Consider the following 16,373-nt stretch of genomic DNA (forward strand, 5'->3'; position numbering starts at 1 on the left):
ATCATTGAAATAAGATCCAAACATCTTATACCAGTTGGGGGCCAGCCCAGTCCATCACATACCCTCCTCTCTGTCCCCTATCTCCAAACACCACACATGCCCCTCTCCTTCCCCTTATGCTGGCCCAGGTGTATGTTCACTGAGACCATAGCGCACTTAAATAGTTAAACTGGGAAGGGAAAACTACCAGTCACCCAGCACAGCAGTGAACAACTGACGTCTTCTGAGTCGCACAATCTTCTCCAAGCAAACTAGCAAAGCAGAAATGTCATTCCCTGTTTTTTTGCTGCTGATTTTTCTCTTTAAGTCTGATCTGTCAAAAAGTGAGGCTGATATGAGGAGCATTATCATTTCTGCTCTAGAGAAAGCAACTTTCTTCCTGGCAAATAAATACAGGGACATCAATTTAGATGCAGTGTTGGGATTTCGTGTTTTGCAAGGTACTGTAACTCAATTGCTTTTATAAATGTCATACTACCCTGATATGAAACCCTCTCCTTTAAAATTACTGTTTTTATTAACAAGCCTTTGTTCCTGATAGCACCATTAAAGGGCTCTCAATTTATACATTTACACCCATTTAAATTATTTTGGAATGATCAGTTTCTCAAATTAAAAGAAAACAGCAGTGCTCCAGCTGTCCTTTGTATTGAGCAGATGTCCTTAGGGAAGCACAGGTTATTGTCATTTTTAAAAGGTGTCACAGCTTGTTTTTGTCATGTTTGAGGGGGAAATAGGATGAAATGTGCAGAAGAAAGAATATTTCATCTACTTGATGATACTGGATATTATACTCCTCTGGCAGAACCAACAGGGATGAGGCAAAGGTAGATGAACATCAGCTGTATGCTTCCAAGATTGTAGGGCTAGGGCAAGTTGAAGCAGCCAGTATTACTGCTCTGTATTGTACCCAGATGCAGTGCCTCCCACGACCATGCTGTTGGTTGGGGATCAAAGCTCAGCAGTGTTCTGGCCATGACCCTTCCCCAAATACCCACTTCCCCAGGGGTAGGAGGACAGAGGCTAGGAGAAGAAGTTGTAGAGCTATCTATGCTGACTGACTAACCTATGTATCCACTGTATGCCTGTGGATGTGTGCCAACCATCTTCTGCAGGGGGCAAGGATCTGGTCCATACTTGGGTCAGATTTTACTCTCATATTAGTGTAAATCAGGAGTAACTCCACTGAACTCCACTTTGAACAGGGGGTTGGACTAGATGACCTCCTGAGGTCCCTTCCAACCCTGATATTCTATGATTCTATGAAGTCAGTAGATTTACCCAAGTATTAAATCAGAATCTGGCTCATAATTTGGGCATGAACAGAGCTCAACAGCAAATCAGTCATAGTGTTTGCATTTCTTGATCCCGAGTGCTGCACTTACTGACTTTATGTTTGCTTTAAAAAAAAAAAACTGCTTTCAGCCAGTAATAAGTGAGAATATCTGTGGTGCTGCTTGGCTTGTCAGTGACAGCAGCTGTGTGGGGAGTTTAAGTGAAGCAACAATAGCCCAGCATCACAGGCTAGCAAAATATGGGCCCATATGGGACCATGAAGTGCATGAGTCATGACAACCCTTCTGGTTTTGGCAGGATGAAGTTTTTGGAAGGGATGGAGAGGGGGGCTTACGGATTGTTGCTAAGATAACATTTATCCTGCTAACATGATGATAGACAACCAGAGGTGCTTTTCTGAAACCCAGCCAATCTTGTGTCACCTCTGTACTCGGTCCTCTGCTCAGAGCTGTGTGTGAACTGACTCTTACACTCTGTCTACAGAGCATGGGATGAAGAGCAGAGGTATCTCAGGAAGGCAAAGTACACCCGAGAGTGCCATCCCTCAGTGGTGCTATGCTCTGATGATTAATGGCAGAACCACTGGTTGATCACAGTAGTGGAAGAGTACCATGGTGTCTCATTAGTGGTCCATAAGGGGGTCTCAAACTGTAAAACTACCCCAGCTAGAAGCCTACAGAAGGAATATAATGAAAATTATATGATGATTCCAAACCAAAACAGGAGCTAAACAAACCAAAACTTTGGGAAACTTTGCAAAAGGATCCCAAATCCAGAGCCATCTCTCGAATGGGTCATACCAAAATCCAAGGTCCAGACAACCCTGAATTATGGAGAAATTCAGAACCAGATTCACACCTTGCAGCTCAGGTTTGATACCATTCCTCCCAGTTTAATTCCCAGCACTCTTTGTTGTTGGCTCTGATGAGGAGGCCTCATTTCTGAGACTTTATTCCACTGCAGAAGATTCCAGCTGGTTGCTCTCACAAGAGCTGAGCAGCTGCAGACTGTCTGCAGTAAGCTTTGCTGTGAAACCCACACAACAGTGGGAAGAGAGACAGGCGAGAGCAGAGGGGAGTGGGAGAGTAAAAGGGGAAGGAAAGGCAAGAAAAACATATCAGTGGAGAAACAAAAAGAGATAGGAAGCCAAATGGAGAGAGGGAGGAGAGGTAAGAATCTAAGGGAGGGAGACGCAAAAGAGGGGAAAGGTGAGACCACAAGATCCAGGACAGGGATAAAGAGTAGGTGGGCTGAACAAAGTGAGGAGAGTGTGCAGGAAGAGAATACACAACAGACAGGGAGGGGGTTTCTGTTCCAGCTGGTCATCAGGGAGGATCATAGAGGTGTGGGGAGGTAGGGTGTTTAGGGAGAAAAGCAAGTCACAAAGAATCTTTGAAACAGAGTGAAGAAAGAAAAACAGAAAGGTGATTTTATGCTTTTTTTTATAGGGACTGCAGTCAAACCCTAATTAAAAATGCATTTTGCCATCATCACAGGATGAGTTTGAACCCACTGGGTTATTTATATATGGCTAGATAGGCTAACAGAATGAGAGTGTGTATTGGTAATAGACAGCTGGTAATGGCCCAGGGGGGTTAGAATGTTGGCAGCACACCCTCATTCTGTTAGCTTATATATGTATATACAAGCTGGTGTTTATCTACCATTTTGCAGCTGTTTGATCAGCCCCTACATGCTTTAGTGGCATGGGAGAGCCCTTGAGCAATACAGAGATTTTTTTGACAACTGACAAACTCTCCTTTTTTTCCATGTGGACTCTGTTTGGCTAATCCAGCCTCCCTGCTCAAGAAGCGGCCATTAACATATCTTTTACCTGCACAACGATTTCCATATTATACATAGACCTGAAACCATATTGGTAAGGATCTGACTGGAAGAATCCAGATCTGCCCAAGCACCGCCTGGATAGCCTTCCTCCAAAAGGAAAGCCTTGAGATGGTGCAGTAATTGGCAAGGACATTAATGTCAAGTGATGGCTTCTTGAACAAAGGCCTAGCCATCTCTTGTTTAAGGCTGATTGGTATTATTATTTAATATTATTATTTCTATTATCGTAGCACCAAGAGTCCTAGTCATAAGAACATAAGAGTGGCCATACTGGGTCAGACCAAAGGTCCATCAAGCCCAATATCCTGTCTTTCAACAGTGGCCAATGCCAGGTGCCCCAGAGGGAATAAACAGAACAGGTAATCATCAAGTGATCCATCCCCTGTTGCCCATTCCCACCTTCTGGCAAACAGAGGCTGGGGACACCATCCCTGCCCATCCTGGCTAATAGCCATTGATGGACCTATCCTCCATGAACTTATCTAGTTCTTTTTTGAACCCTGTAATAGTCTTGGCCTTCACAACATCCTCTGGCAAGGAGTTCCACAGGTTGACTGTGCGTTGTGTGAAAAAATACTTCCTTTTGTTTGTTTTAAACCTGCTGCCTATTAATTTCATTGGGTGACTTCTAGTTCTTGTGTTATGAGAAGGGGTAAATAACACTTCCTTATTTACTTTCTCCATACCAATCATGATTTTATAGATCTCTATCATATGCCCTCTTAGTTGACTCTTTTCCAGGCTGACAAGTTTCAGTCTTATTAATCATTCCTCATATGGAAGCCATTCCATACCCCTAATAATTTTTGTTTCCCTTTTCTGAACCTTTTCCAATTCCAATATATCTTTTTTGAGATGGGACGACCACATCTGCAGTATTCAAGATGTGGGCAGACCATGGATTTATATGGAGGCAATATGATATTTTCTGTCTTATTATCTATCCCTTTCTTAATGATTCCCAACATTCTGTTCGCTTTTTTGACTGCTGCTGCACACTGAGTGGATGTTTTCAGAGAACTATCCACAATGACTCCAAGATCTCTTTCTTGAGTGGTAACAGCGAATTTAGACCTCATCATTTTGTATGTATGGTTGGGATTATGTTTTCCAATGTGCATTACTTTGCATTTATCCACACTGAACTTCATCTGCCATTTTGTTGCCCAGTCACCCAGTTTTGAGAGATCCTTTTATAGCTCTTCACAGTCTGCCTGCAATTTAACTATGTTTTGTATCATCTGCAAATTTTGCCACCTCACTATTTACCCCTTTTTCCACATCATTTATGAATATGTTGAATAGGACCGGGCCCAGTACAGACCCCTGGGGGACACCACTATTGACCTCTTTCCATTCTGAAAACTGACCATTTATTCCTACCCTTTGTTTCCTATCTTTTAACCAGTTACCAATCCATGAGAGGACCTTCCCTCTTATCCCATGACAGCTTACTTTGCTTAAAAACCTTTGGTGACAATGGTGAGGGATCTTGTCAAAGGCTTTCTGAAAATCTAAGTACACTACTATATCCACTGGATCCCCCTTGTCCACATGCTTGTTGACCCCCTCAAAGAATTCTAGTAGATTGGTGAGGCATGATTTCCCTTTACAAAAAACATGTTGACTCTTCCCCAACAAATTATGTTCATCTATGTGTCCAACAATTTTGTTCTTTACTGTAGTTTCAACCAGTTTGCCCGGTATTGAAGTCAGGCTTACCGGCCTATAAATGCCAGGATCATCTCTGTAGCCCTTTTAAATACATTAGCATCATGAACCATAATCCCATTGTGATAGGTGCTGTACAAACACAGAACCAAAAAGATGGGCCATGCCCCAAAAGGGGCTTACAATCCAAGTATAAGACAAGAGACAACAGATGGATACAGTCAGACAAGGGAGTACAAGTGAATGACGAGACAATATGGATCAGCCTGATTGGCAGTGGGCTGTGCAGAAGCCTAACCCTTGTCAAGGCTTTTGTAGGTAGCACAGAAAATGAGAGTTTGTAGGCATCTTATTTTCCCAGCAGTGCTAACCCCAAGTGTTCAAAAAATGTCAGTCAGATCCTCAAAAAATCACGAGATTTTGCTTTAAAATCTTGAGATTTTAAATGATATGTATTGTTTCCTTTTTTCCCTGCCTTCTGCTCTGTGGGCCTCATGTAATACCATGACTTCAGGAGGTAGGGCTTTAAAAATAAAAAACCCAAGAGTTGGCAACACTGCCTTCCCCATATGAGACATTAATGCTTCCTGACAGTCATGGACCTTGGCTGTCATTGTGGCTGGGAAGTCCAGATTCTTCTCACAGGCCGTCACTCATCCAGAAGCTATGCACAGGACATTCTGCCCAGGAAGATGGTACTGCAATGGGCTACCGTTCTGCTATTAGCTGACTTGCAGGTGGGTGTGGATTGAAAGACACTGGGGGACTAGGACTGAAACCAATTGTTCTTTTAGTGGATGGCGCTGCCTGTCACCAGCTCCCAGGGAATCAGTCGCTGTGGTGTGAGGGTGCCATTAAAGTTGCATTTAGACAATGGGGCCTTACCAATTCCTTCAGATACCCGCAATATTACCATGTCTTTTCTGACCCTTGACACTGCTCCCACCAAAGGAACAAGTGTGAGTCTAGGCTGCCCTATCTATGAGGCAGATTGAAAGCTTCTGGCAGCAAGAAATCCTTGAATGTGTTACAGAGCATTAACAGTTTGTCTTTCTCTCTCTGTCTAAGCATTTAGAGTGTTGATTCTACTTTCAAACACCAGTGTCCTGTTTTGACTTCAGTAGCATCCCTCCTCTGTATGGAAGGGGATGTCTGAGGCATTTCAGATCAGCTTCCCAGTGGAGTAGAAACCAGTGATATGGACTCTGGATATATTCTAAGCGTAACTTGTTTTATTTACCCACCTATAGGCATCCTGGAACAGAGATGGTCAAACAGCATGCAGGGTAATCCCTCCTTCCAAGAATCTAAGCCCAACCCCAATGCTTGGTTCCCAAGGAGCAACGGTTGGAAATAGAGCCCAAGTTGGAAAGCAAATTCTCCTACAACTCCTTCTCCAAGGACAGCTGCCTCTGCACAGAATCTTGCTTTATCAAAAATGAACACAGCTTGTCCTCCCAGGACTGAACATTTGCTTGCACGCACACACACACACACACACACTTGCAAGACTATGTATAACTGTGCCACCTGCCAAATAATGTCATGCTTTTCATTACAGTATCTGAGTGCCCTGAAGAGATCATCACAACCATTTAATGTGGCTTTAGTTTCCTCCCTTCTTCTCCCAAGGTAGCAGGGATAGATTTGTGGATCCAACTGACTATTCACTGGAGGGGAACAGTTCACTTACAGTGTGATAATACTCTAGGGTGAAGAACCCACTAAACAAGTGGAGACGTTGTCACAAGTTCAATCAGGTTATTATTGTACATACAAAAGCACTTGAAGGCTATGATCATACACAAAACCTCATTGTCTTTCTTTCTGCAGTTCATTTGAAAGGAGCCCTGGAGAAATGGGCCTCAGAACATGAATTACTATCTCAGCAGGTCCGAGTTGAAAGGCTGGTGAAGAAGTTGTCTTCTCTGATTGAAAAAGCGACTCATTCTCTTGGGCAGAGTGACCCAGAGTATTTCAAAAGTAAAACTAAGTGGTACCAATTCCAGGGGGGGGGGATGGAGTGTGTGCAAAAGGGCATTTATTAATTTAGACTGGAGGTGTTTATAAGGAAATGTTTTCCCCATCTGTTTTGCCTTATGAAGCAGGTGCTATAGCTTCTGAATAGGAACAAATAATTATCAGAGACAGAGGCATCTGCTGTGCATCATATTCCTGTAGACACTTAGGAAAGGAAGGTGTTTAGTGGTTAGAAAGGAACTGAGTCTGAACCTGTGGGTGCTGTTCCTGGCTCTGCTACCGGCTTACTGTGTAGCCTTGGGAAATTTGCTAAGGCTCTGATACAGGTTTCTTTGAAGTCACTTGTACTAAATCCACTGCTTATATCATGTCTTCCCTAGCTATGTCATCTCTGAGCTGTCAGGTGCATGGCCTTTTAACTATTGTTAAAAACCAAAAATGACATTTTTCTGCAATTGATTTATTGCATCCCCAGATATAATGGTTCAAAATCCTTCCAAATAGATTCATATAATCGTTTCTGGCCATCACTGACTTTAAGGACTAACCTTGTTCCCATTTCTTTGGACATAAAGAGAATGCACGATTCTGTGGTATAGTACATCACAGTAACTGGCTCATCAGAAGCACACAGAAGCACAAATCTTTAAATGGAGGCATATGGGATGTATCTGAGTGCCCAGGCAATAGGGAGAACCCTCCACAAAATGTTCTACCATTGCTAAGGCAAAGCAGAAGGCAGTAAGGTTGAATAACAAGGAATGTGTCACCCTTGCTACCACTTCATTATTTATGGGTTTTCTTCTTTGATTTGCTTTCAGAATTTGAGCCAATTTTAGGACGAAATTTTTGGATGCTTCCTCATTCATGGAACCAAACAGACTCCTCACTTGCCTACTCCATGTTTGACGGCATCAGCTGTTTTACAGAGGAAATGAGTGATAAATGCTTTACGTATTTGCTAGGAACTTGGTAGGTTTTATTCCTTATCAAGAGATATTCTTTGACCACTTCTGTTCTCTGGAGCACTTCTTCCCTCCTCTTTAAACTGCATTTACATTCATAAAATGATGAACGGGAGTTCCACTCTTCTGCACATGCATTGAGAGGAGAGCACACCTTTACATTTAGTTACTGGAGTCTTGTCTTCAGACACTTGAGCTATTCATTACCATTGTCCTGCTTGTTCAACAGGAAAGATAATGGCAAGTCCTGCGTTGTCACCAGGGCCTGTAGGAACATCATGACAAAGTTTGGATGCTCAGATTACTCCCTGTCACATCAGCTTTTCTACTTCATGTTTGCAGATATGGTAAGTGCCAAGTTTTGTTACCTGAGGATTAGCAGCTATCACAGGAAAAATATACATGATACAACATGGGGATGTGGCTGGGTGGACTTTCTGAGTGTTTGTTGACTGCAGTTCTGACAGGGGTGGAAAGGGGAAGTTAGAAGGCTGACCTGGATATGCAGGAGGGCAAGGAAGGTCTTGGGAGCAATGACTCCAGAGAGGGAGGGAGGAAGGAAGGAAGGAAGGAAAGAAATGGACATACAAAATATAGTTATGTGGGACAAACTAGATGTGTAGAGGCAACAGGACAAACTTGTTCAGGAGACACCATCATATTCTAAGTTGGCCGCTTAAACTGGTACTTTGGATTTCAGCTGCAGACAGAGAATTAAACATCTGTTTCTCTAGGAAAGGAGCTATGAAGGACTTTAGAAACAGCTAAGAGGGAAAGGAGGAAGATCCAGTAGGGAAAGACTATAGGGTAGTCCATTTGTTTAGTTCTAGGGTGAATACAGCCAATATTGTTTTCATTCCAATGTAATTGAAGCGGGAGTATCTGTATGTAGGCAAGAGAGGTGAAGACCTTGAGTGGGGCTCATCTGGCAGAGGACAGGTGTGTGTGGGAGGTGGGGAGGCAGGAGGTGACCCGGGAATACAGACTCATAGCAGAGTTAGACCTGGATGATGAGGGAAACCTGGTTCAGTTACTCATTTGTGTGTGTCTGGAGACAAACAGGAACCACATATTACCTAGCTCAGCCACTGCTGTGTTTTGTCTGTGAGGCAGCTGATCATTTTAGTGGATTATGTACAGCAAGAAGATGCTAAAAATGTGGCAGAGGGGAATGAGATTCCACCAAATGTGTGGAGGATTATGTTTGTAACCTAGGCACAGAAATTGGCCACAGTGCCTAGTTAAGAATACCAGATGAAATATGTTGAAAGACCACAGTCCAAGCAGATGGCTCCCTGCTGAATGGGACTGTCAAACTAAACTATCTCAATTTTTAAATCCAAAACCAGCCCTAAAGTATGACCCACTGGATTGGGGCGGGGGGAAGGCAATGGGGTCAGTGATAAAAAGATAATGAGAGAGAGAGAGAGGAGGTGAGCAGGGGGAAAATTTAGAAGGTAGAGAGGTGGGAAAAAACTTAATTCCCAGCAGCAAGAATGAAGAGGCCTTTTCTCCAGTGAAGTAAACCCATTCTCCCTGCACACTGCACCACAGGGTGGATCCCAAAGCAACAGAAGTTTAAATTAACTAACCAATCAAGAGAGGGTCAAGTTACTTGGTTTGAGCATTGCAGGGAAAGGAGTAAAGCTGGAGTAGGTCTAGAGTTACAAATAAACCAGATGACAGCGAAGGGGTTCTGGGGCCCTCCCTTCACACACAGTTGCCCTGAATTCTGGAGGTCTGCATAAGACACCAAGGAAAGCACCTGTATGTTTTAATCCAATGTTCCCCCCTAACCTTCACAGCTCGGCCTTCCACCTACAGTATTAGGCAATTTCACCCCCTAGTGTCTACTTCAAGAAATTTGACTCGGTGCTAGGGAGCTCCATGGTGGGAATCTTTTTCCTAGGCTTGGCACAGCAGCCATCGTGATGACCAGGGGCAGCCCCCACTGCCATTACTACCATCGTTCATTCAACATTTCAGTTTTCAAGTCTTCATTGTTTGGTATTTTTTACCTATACAGTATTTAAACAACTGTAATTAGGCACTGGGCGACCATTATGAGTGATAGCCAGGAGAACAAGCTGCTATCATCTCACCTGTCATTACTATGTGCCAATGGATTGATGCTCACTCTGTGCTTCCAATGTCTACACCATTCCAGGTTGCAGAAAAGTGTGCCCCCACTGTCCGCTTTGGATAAGTAAAGATGCCCAGATTAACTAAATTGAGAGACCACAGTCCAAGCAGATGACTTCCTGATGAATGGGATGCTCAGACTAGCTTATTTCATAGTGTTTAAGTCCAAAATCACATCTGCAGCTGCAAATCACAACTATCAGATCTCACCGTCCCTATTCCAATGTGAAATTTAAAAAAAACAACAAAATGCAATACAATACCCTGGTTTTCTTCTATACCTAGAAAGGCTGCTCGCATTGTCTGTTCCTGAGGGCCCAATATTACAAGAATATTTTCTGTGCTAGCATGATGAAAATAAACCTGGTGATCGAAAGTACTGGGTTCAAGTTTTCCTCTCGAGACCTCTTCATGGAAAATAGTATGTAACCTATTCCCAGTGAAGCAATAGCAGAGCATATTGTGACTTATGATAATAAAATCAAGCTATTTATCCAAGCAATGATGAAATATTAACCTAAGAGTACAGCAAATATTAGTTATGCTAAAGAAGTTAACCATACTCCATGTGAAGCTTCATGAAGGGTTATTTAACTAGTATCTTACATTCTGCATCTCTTCACTAACTATAGCTGGATGACATGTACACGTAGAATAAGCTCACATTCTTCTGTTATATACAATTACTATAAATTGAAGGCCAATATTTTCAACTCTGGGATTTATGTATCTAAAGCTATAGTATTAAATAAATTGTCAGCTGGAAGCCAATCAGAGCTGCTGTCTGACAATGAATCTAGAGAGACAAGGTGAGTGAGGTAATATCTTTTACTGGACCAACATCTGTTGATGAGAGAGACAAGCTCTCTTCTTCAGCTCTTTATAAGCTGGAACGCTTGTCTCTCTCACCAACAGAAATTGGTCCAATAAAAGATATTACCTCAGCCATCTTGTCTCTCTAATATCCTGGGACCCGACATAGCTACAACAACATTGCATACAATGACTCTCGTGTGCATTTTGCATATCTAGAAATTAGACCACTTGCTGAGGTGCCTCTCCATGGTTTTACAAGCCTGTCTTTAGACATCTGTAGCAGAGTGTGGCAGGGCCTCATTGGCTCCTGCCTCTGCTAAGTCCACAAAATCACTCCGACTCTGGAATTAGTATCCACTGGTGCAGTTTATTCACAGGCTTGTTCCCACCACTGTTTCACCATGTACAGTTGGCCCTTCATCATCTGCAAGCAGGAGGAAGGGGAGAACTGCCACCCTACTTCCATGCCCTGCCTTTTCCCTTTCTTTCTGCTCCCCTTTGGCTTCCTCCCCTGAGGCTTTTATATAGCCCCAGGCTAATTAGGTTTTTGGTTTTAATGGTGGTGGGAGACATACTGCTTGGGACTTTTAAAACTAAAGGGTAAAAGACAGTAGAAAAATATGCTGTCGGGAACAATTTTGCATTAGCCAGGAGTTGAACTATTTAATCTAATAGTTTTCACAGTCCCTCTCCTGCCCCAATCTCTTATTTGTATGAGTGGCTTCCTGAAGGAAGAGGAACTTACAAGTTGTCAGACTGCCACCTTTCTAATAGGACTGGATGGCAGGATTATGGACCCTATTAGCCAAGGATTTTTGAGTGTCTTTCCTTCTGGAGGCTGAGCTTGTAAAGATGCTGTAGTGTTTGATAGCTGAATTGTGCATTTATGTCCCCCTCAGTTATGTTCTGTGGTATGTCTGGATTCTCTGACTTCTACAAACCTAGCTGGCTGGAGACCATTCTCACATGGCAGAAGCCTGAGGAGGGATGCTTTGGGAACCCCAGTGAGTGAATCTCTTGACTTAGTCCTTTGAAATCAGAAGTTGCAAGCGGTCTTGATCCAAGAGTGTGAGGCATGCAATGCAATCAGAGTGCTGCTTCATAGCATTGCTTTCTGCCCCCAAACTTTTTTTATGTCTGAAATGTGTTCTATAGTTTGCCAGTGGAATAAGAACAATCTTTATCCCTTTCCATGTTCAAAGCCGCTTACAATCACTGAGTCGTATTCAGCTCGAATTGTGTTGGATCGTGTAGGTTCTTTTGACATTAGCATGTTCCTGATGCATATTGCTCAGCTGACATCACACTTCTCTGTTTGTGACATTATAATCATCTGCTTAGCAACCAATTGTGATGTTACTAACAAGAGAGTGGTGACTTCAGAAGGGGAGGAAGCAGCAGGGGCCTCACCTAAAACTAATGGAAGGACTTCCATTGCCTCTATTGTACTTTGGATCAGATCACAGAATCAGGCAAAGGCATAGGAAATTAAGTTCTTTTCACTCATTCTAATGCCTAGAATAAATAAAACTTTTTTTTAATCTGAAACATAAATACAAGAAATATAGGGCATTTCAGCAGGATAATCTCTCAACACCTTTAACCCAGACCTTTATTTGTATGTAAAGCACCATTACACACTCAAGGCCAATGCAAATAAACGATCTTACATTCAGCACGAGGCCTCAGCAGGTCTTTAAAAGGTATCCTTTTAAATGGGAACCTCTGCATTAGTTCCCCAAGACCTGTGTTCTGAAGGCACCTCGAAAGGGGAAGATGGGAAGAAGTGGCTTAAAAGCCATGTCGGGCAATACATAATTCAAGGAGAATGTATGTGCTTGATGCTAGAGAAGAACAATCCTGCTGTGTCCCTAGATCTTTCATGCAAAGGAATCTTTCTATTTCTCAGATGAGAATTCTGAACACCCATCCAGGGTGAAAGACCAAGAGCAACTATTGAGAAGAGTTAAAAGAAGAGAGAAGGTGTTTGCAGGTAAAGCCAGTGAAAACATTCGGGTGTTGGGCTCCCCATAAGCTTCATTGTGATTGGAGCTGGACGTGTGCTGCAAGAACATTCACAAACACAATTGGTGAAATTGCTTCTATGATATTTGCAGTCACCTTTGTTTGTTTCCCCCATGGGCATAAGCAACTTTGTTTCTCCCCCACAAGAATGTTCACAAAAAGAGGCAGTGTCACAAGTAGTCATGTGAATAAGATATTCACTCATGTGAATAAGATACTCACATTGGGACATCCTGCAAACTCTTTGTTGGACGGGGAGTCCTTTAAATTGCAGCAAGAGTGGTTTAGGTTGGACATTAGGAAAAACTTCCTTACTGTCAGGGTGGTTAAGCACTGGAATAAATTGCCTAGGGAGGCTGTGGAATCTCCATCACTGGGGATTTTTAAGAGCAGGTTGGACAAACACCTGTCAGGGATGGTCTAGATAAACTTAGTCCTGCCTTGAGTGCAGGGGCCTGGACTAGATGACCTCTCGAGGTCCCTTCCAGTCCTATGAGTCTATGATAATTAGGGAGCAGAAGTAGGTGAGTTAGGTGACAATCCCCACAGCATGAGTAGTAAGTGACAAATAACTAGTACTCAAAGTGATATTCTATATCACCTCACTACACAAGTGTCAAGAAAAGTGTATTTGAAAGGCTTGATGAATACAACATCTGTAGGAGGTAATGGAGTAAATACCATCCATTGTGTTTAAGTCAGCATTTTTAAGATAGTGAGAAGCTAATGAGAAGGATCTTCAGTGGCACTCAAACTGTACAATTTTGTAATTCTACCAGTAGGGTATCTAACACCTGCAGACACCAGAAATGATGCCTTTTATTTTCCTTATCCAGAAACTTCAATATTAATCCTCTTGGTTGCTAGCTTTTCCTCTGACTGATCATATCCTATTCAGAAATCCTGTACATTTATCAAATGCACGTAGGCACATTGACTAAAGCCATTCACACAGAAATGCAGATGATTTCACATTCTTAATAATACTTTGCAGTTTTATAAGGATTTCCCTCTGTGGCTCTCAAAGCACTTTACACACATTAGTTTAGCCTCACAATATTCCTGTGCGGTAGGAACGTAGCATTGTCCCCATCTTACAGCTATGCAAACTAGACCACAGAGAGCCCCATTGGCTTTCCCAAAGTCAAACACTAAGCCAGTGGCTGAGCTGGGAAAAGAATAGAGGAGTCCTGACTCCCAGTCCTGTTATTTAGCAGTAGGCCTCCTTGGTCTTTCAAATGCATAAGGAATGAAGAAGGGGAATACAAGTCATCCTGTGTAGGCATCGTGTAAGCCATGTTCAACACCTTTCTCCGCAGATGGATGTTCCTCTCATAACACAGCCATGGCGGTCGGAGTACTGGGGGGATTCCTCTACTACTACTGAAAATGCCAATATGTTACAGATGATCAACTTGGAACTTCCCATACACAGAGCAATGATTGGTTAGTCCTGAAGCAATACCAGCTCCAGTTTTAGCATGCAATAGGAGTAGTCTTTTCAGTCAAAATCTACCCTTGCAACACACTGAGCAACCCCACTATGGTAGCCAAGTTGTAATCACGCTGCCACTGACTAGTGCTATTTTGGCAGCACAGTGGAGATTTTATTGGCAGGTTTTCAAAACTGTAATGGGCCAGTGGTTATTACAGTAACAAGAGTTCCTAATGTAGTCTTCCTCCTGAGCTCCCATTACAACTGAACACACAGGGGACAATTCTTCTCTTATCTCTACTGACTTTGAATGCATCATCTTCCACTTCAGTGGTGTTAGATGAATTTGTTTATCATGGGCAGCGCTCACCTTATTATCTAAGGGCCTCAGTCCTGCAAGGTGCTGAGCACCCTCAGCACCCATTAAATTCTGTGATGTTGGAATATCTTCATGGACCAGATGAGATCAGCATTCAGGCCTATTTTGCAGACTGGTTTGACATGCTGCCCATGCTCTGAATAAGATATATCACACAATGCACAGAACAGATCACGTTTCTTGGATAAGGTGAAGAAAACCACTGTGCAGACCCCACTGCTGCGCAATCTATAAGTTACTATTCTGTTACCCAATGGCTGAATCTTAAGATTCTTTTCTTTGTTATTTTACTATCATTGTAACTAAAGATGTTCGATATTGTGCTACCCTTGGAAGTAATTTCTGTATTGTCTGCCACTGAGTACATGGTAACAATGAAATTTCTGGTTTCAGAGTAGCAGCCGTGTTAGTCTGTGTCTGCAAAAAGAAAAGGAGGACTTGTGGCACCTTAGAGGCTAACAAATACATTTTTCTTAATAATTTTCTTTTTAATGAAATTTCTGTTTCCTTGACCAGCAGATCACAGGTAACTATAGGTATGGGCAACCTGGCTGGGCTGAATGAGATAATAAAGTCCTGAATGTTTGCTCAGAACTCTTACTCAAATGGAACCTTATTGCCTTTTTGCAGTTAGGGAAAAGTAAGATAAAGAAACAGATTTATTCAGGACAATGCCCTGTTTCCCTCCCCAAGCACTTGCACACATAAACACACACACAACCACGGTGAGGCCTCTTCTTTTGAAATCTGCTTTCATTCCCACTAATAATATCCTACTGTTGCCGGCACCCAGTGCCGAGAGGCAAAACAACAGCAGGGGTTCGTTACCCTGTGTGTTTCACTCAATAATCACAACGGGGTGGAGAAGCAGAAAAGTTTATTTGCAGCTGCAAACAAGGTACAGGGAGAATAGATTCTCAAATCCTGCACACCAAAGCAGGTCATTACACACACTTTTATATTCCTTAATGCTACTGCACTACACATCAGCCAATTAAAACTTTGCACAAATACTCTGCCTTCCTTATATGGGTTACAACAATGTTTATTTCCTGCAACCTCTAACAAGCATTTCTAGCAACTTAAACAACCAGCACATTCTGTCTGGCCTTGTAACTATCTCCTATTATCTTTAGCTTGACGTCAGCATACCTTACACTATAAGGCATTATCTGCGGCTGCAACATTGTTTTAAGAGCAAAAGAGCTTACTCAAACCAGCCAGGCCTGAATTCTATTAAGGGGGGTTGAGAAGAAGCCCTTAGGCCTTCAGCAGGGAGACTTCCTCAACCCTTATGGCCTTCCATCCCCTTGACTTAACTAGTGGCCATGCCCTGGGGTCTCCAACAATTCAGTTACTTTCTTATGTTATTTACACTGCTTAACAATAAGGTAAATTGCTTCTTGCATTTGTTTCCTGGTCTGGATTATAACTGTGTTGTGTCACATGGCTGATTAAATGAGGCTCCTGTGAGCTACCAGACTGCAACTTAGCACCACTGTTCTATACATATGTACCTTCAGCAGTCTGTTAAATTACTAACATTTTACTTGCTTTGTAGAAATAGCATTCTAGGTTAATAAACATGGATTTGATTTGCAGTGGCTGTGTTTGTTAGTTCTTGCTTAGCACTTATATAGCAATGTACATTTCACATTCTCTGCTCTTCAGGAGAGATGTAACTAGGCTGTGGCCTTCAATTATGGTTGAAGGTCTGATAGTACTGATGAAAGGATGGGAAGTGTGAGCGAATCAATTTTTATGTGCGGTGTTTCTTTGTCAGATAACTACCCGGATTTCCAGCAGGGTTTTCCAA

At 42.5% G+C, this 16,373-nt stretch overlaps 1 protein-coding gene across 1 annotated transcript; it reads left to right on the plus strand.

Annotated features, from left to right (window-relative positions):
* Window positions 1-204: 204 nt before the first annotated feature.
* On the plus strand, window positions 205-16,157 carry C10H16orf89 (chromosome 10 C16orf89 homolog). Its single transcript, XM_007069300.4, has 8 exons — window positions 205-440; window positions 6,649-6,798; window positions 7,617-7,767; window positions 7,990-8,107; window positions 10,188-10,323; window positions 11,618-11,722; window positions 12,628-12,711; window positions 14,063-16,157. The coding sequence occupies exons 1-8, from the start codon at window positions 266-268 to the stop codon at window positions 14,128-14,130; spliced, it is 987 nt and encodes a 328-aa protein (XP_007069362.4). The 5' UTR covers window positions 205-265; the 3' UTR covers window positions 14,131-16,157.
* Window positions 16,158-16,373: the final 216 nt, after the last annotated feature.

Source organism: Chelonia mydas, chromosome 10, assembly GCF_015237465.2.
Source record: "Chelonia mydas isolate rCheMyd1 chromosome 10, rCheMyd1.pri.v2, whole genome shotgun sequence".
NCBI lineage: Eukaryota > Metazoa > Chordata > Testudines > Cheloniidae > Chelonia > Chelonia mydas.

Bases quoted from the DNA above. Each gene is read 5' to 3' on its own strand.
- C10H16orf89 (XM_007069300.4), top strand. From the start codon at position 266: ATGTCATTCCCTGTTTTTTTGCTGCTGATTTTTCTCTTTAAGTCTGAT. The intron at 441-6,648 runs GTACTGTAACTC...TTCTTTCTGCAG, and splicing joins GGGATTTCGTGTTTTGCAAG to TTCATTTGAAAGGAGCCCTG. The intron at 8,108-10,187 runs GTAAGTGCCAAG...TTCTATACCTAG, and splicing joins ACTTCATGTTTGCAGATATG to AAAGGCTGCTCGCATTGTCT.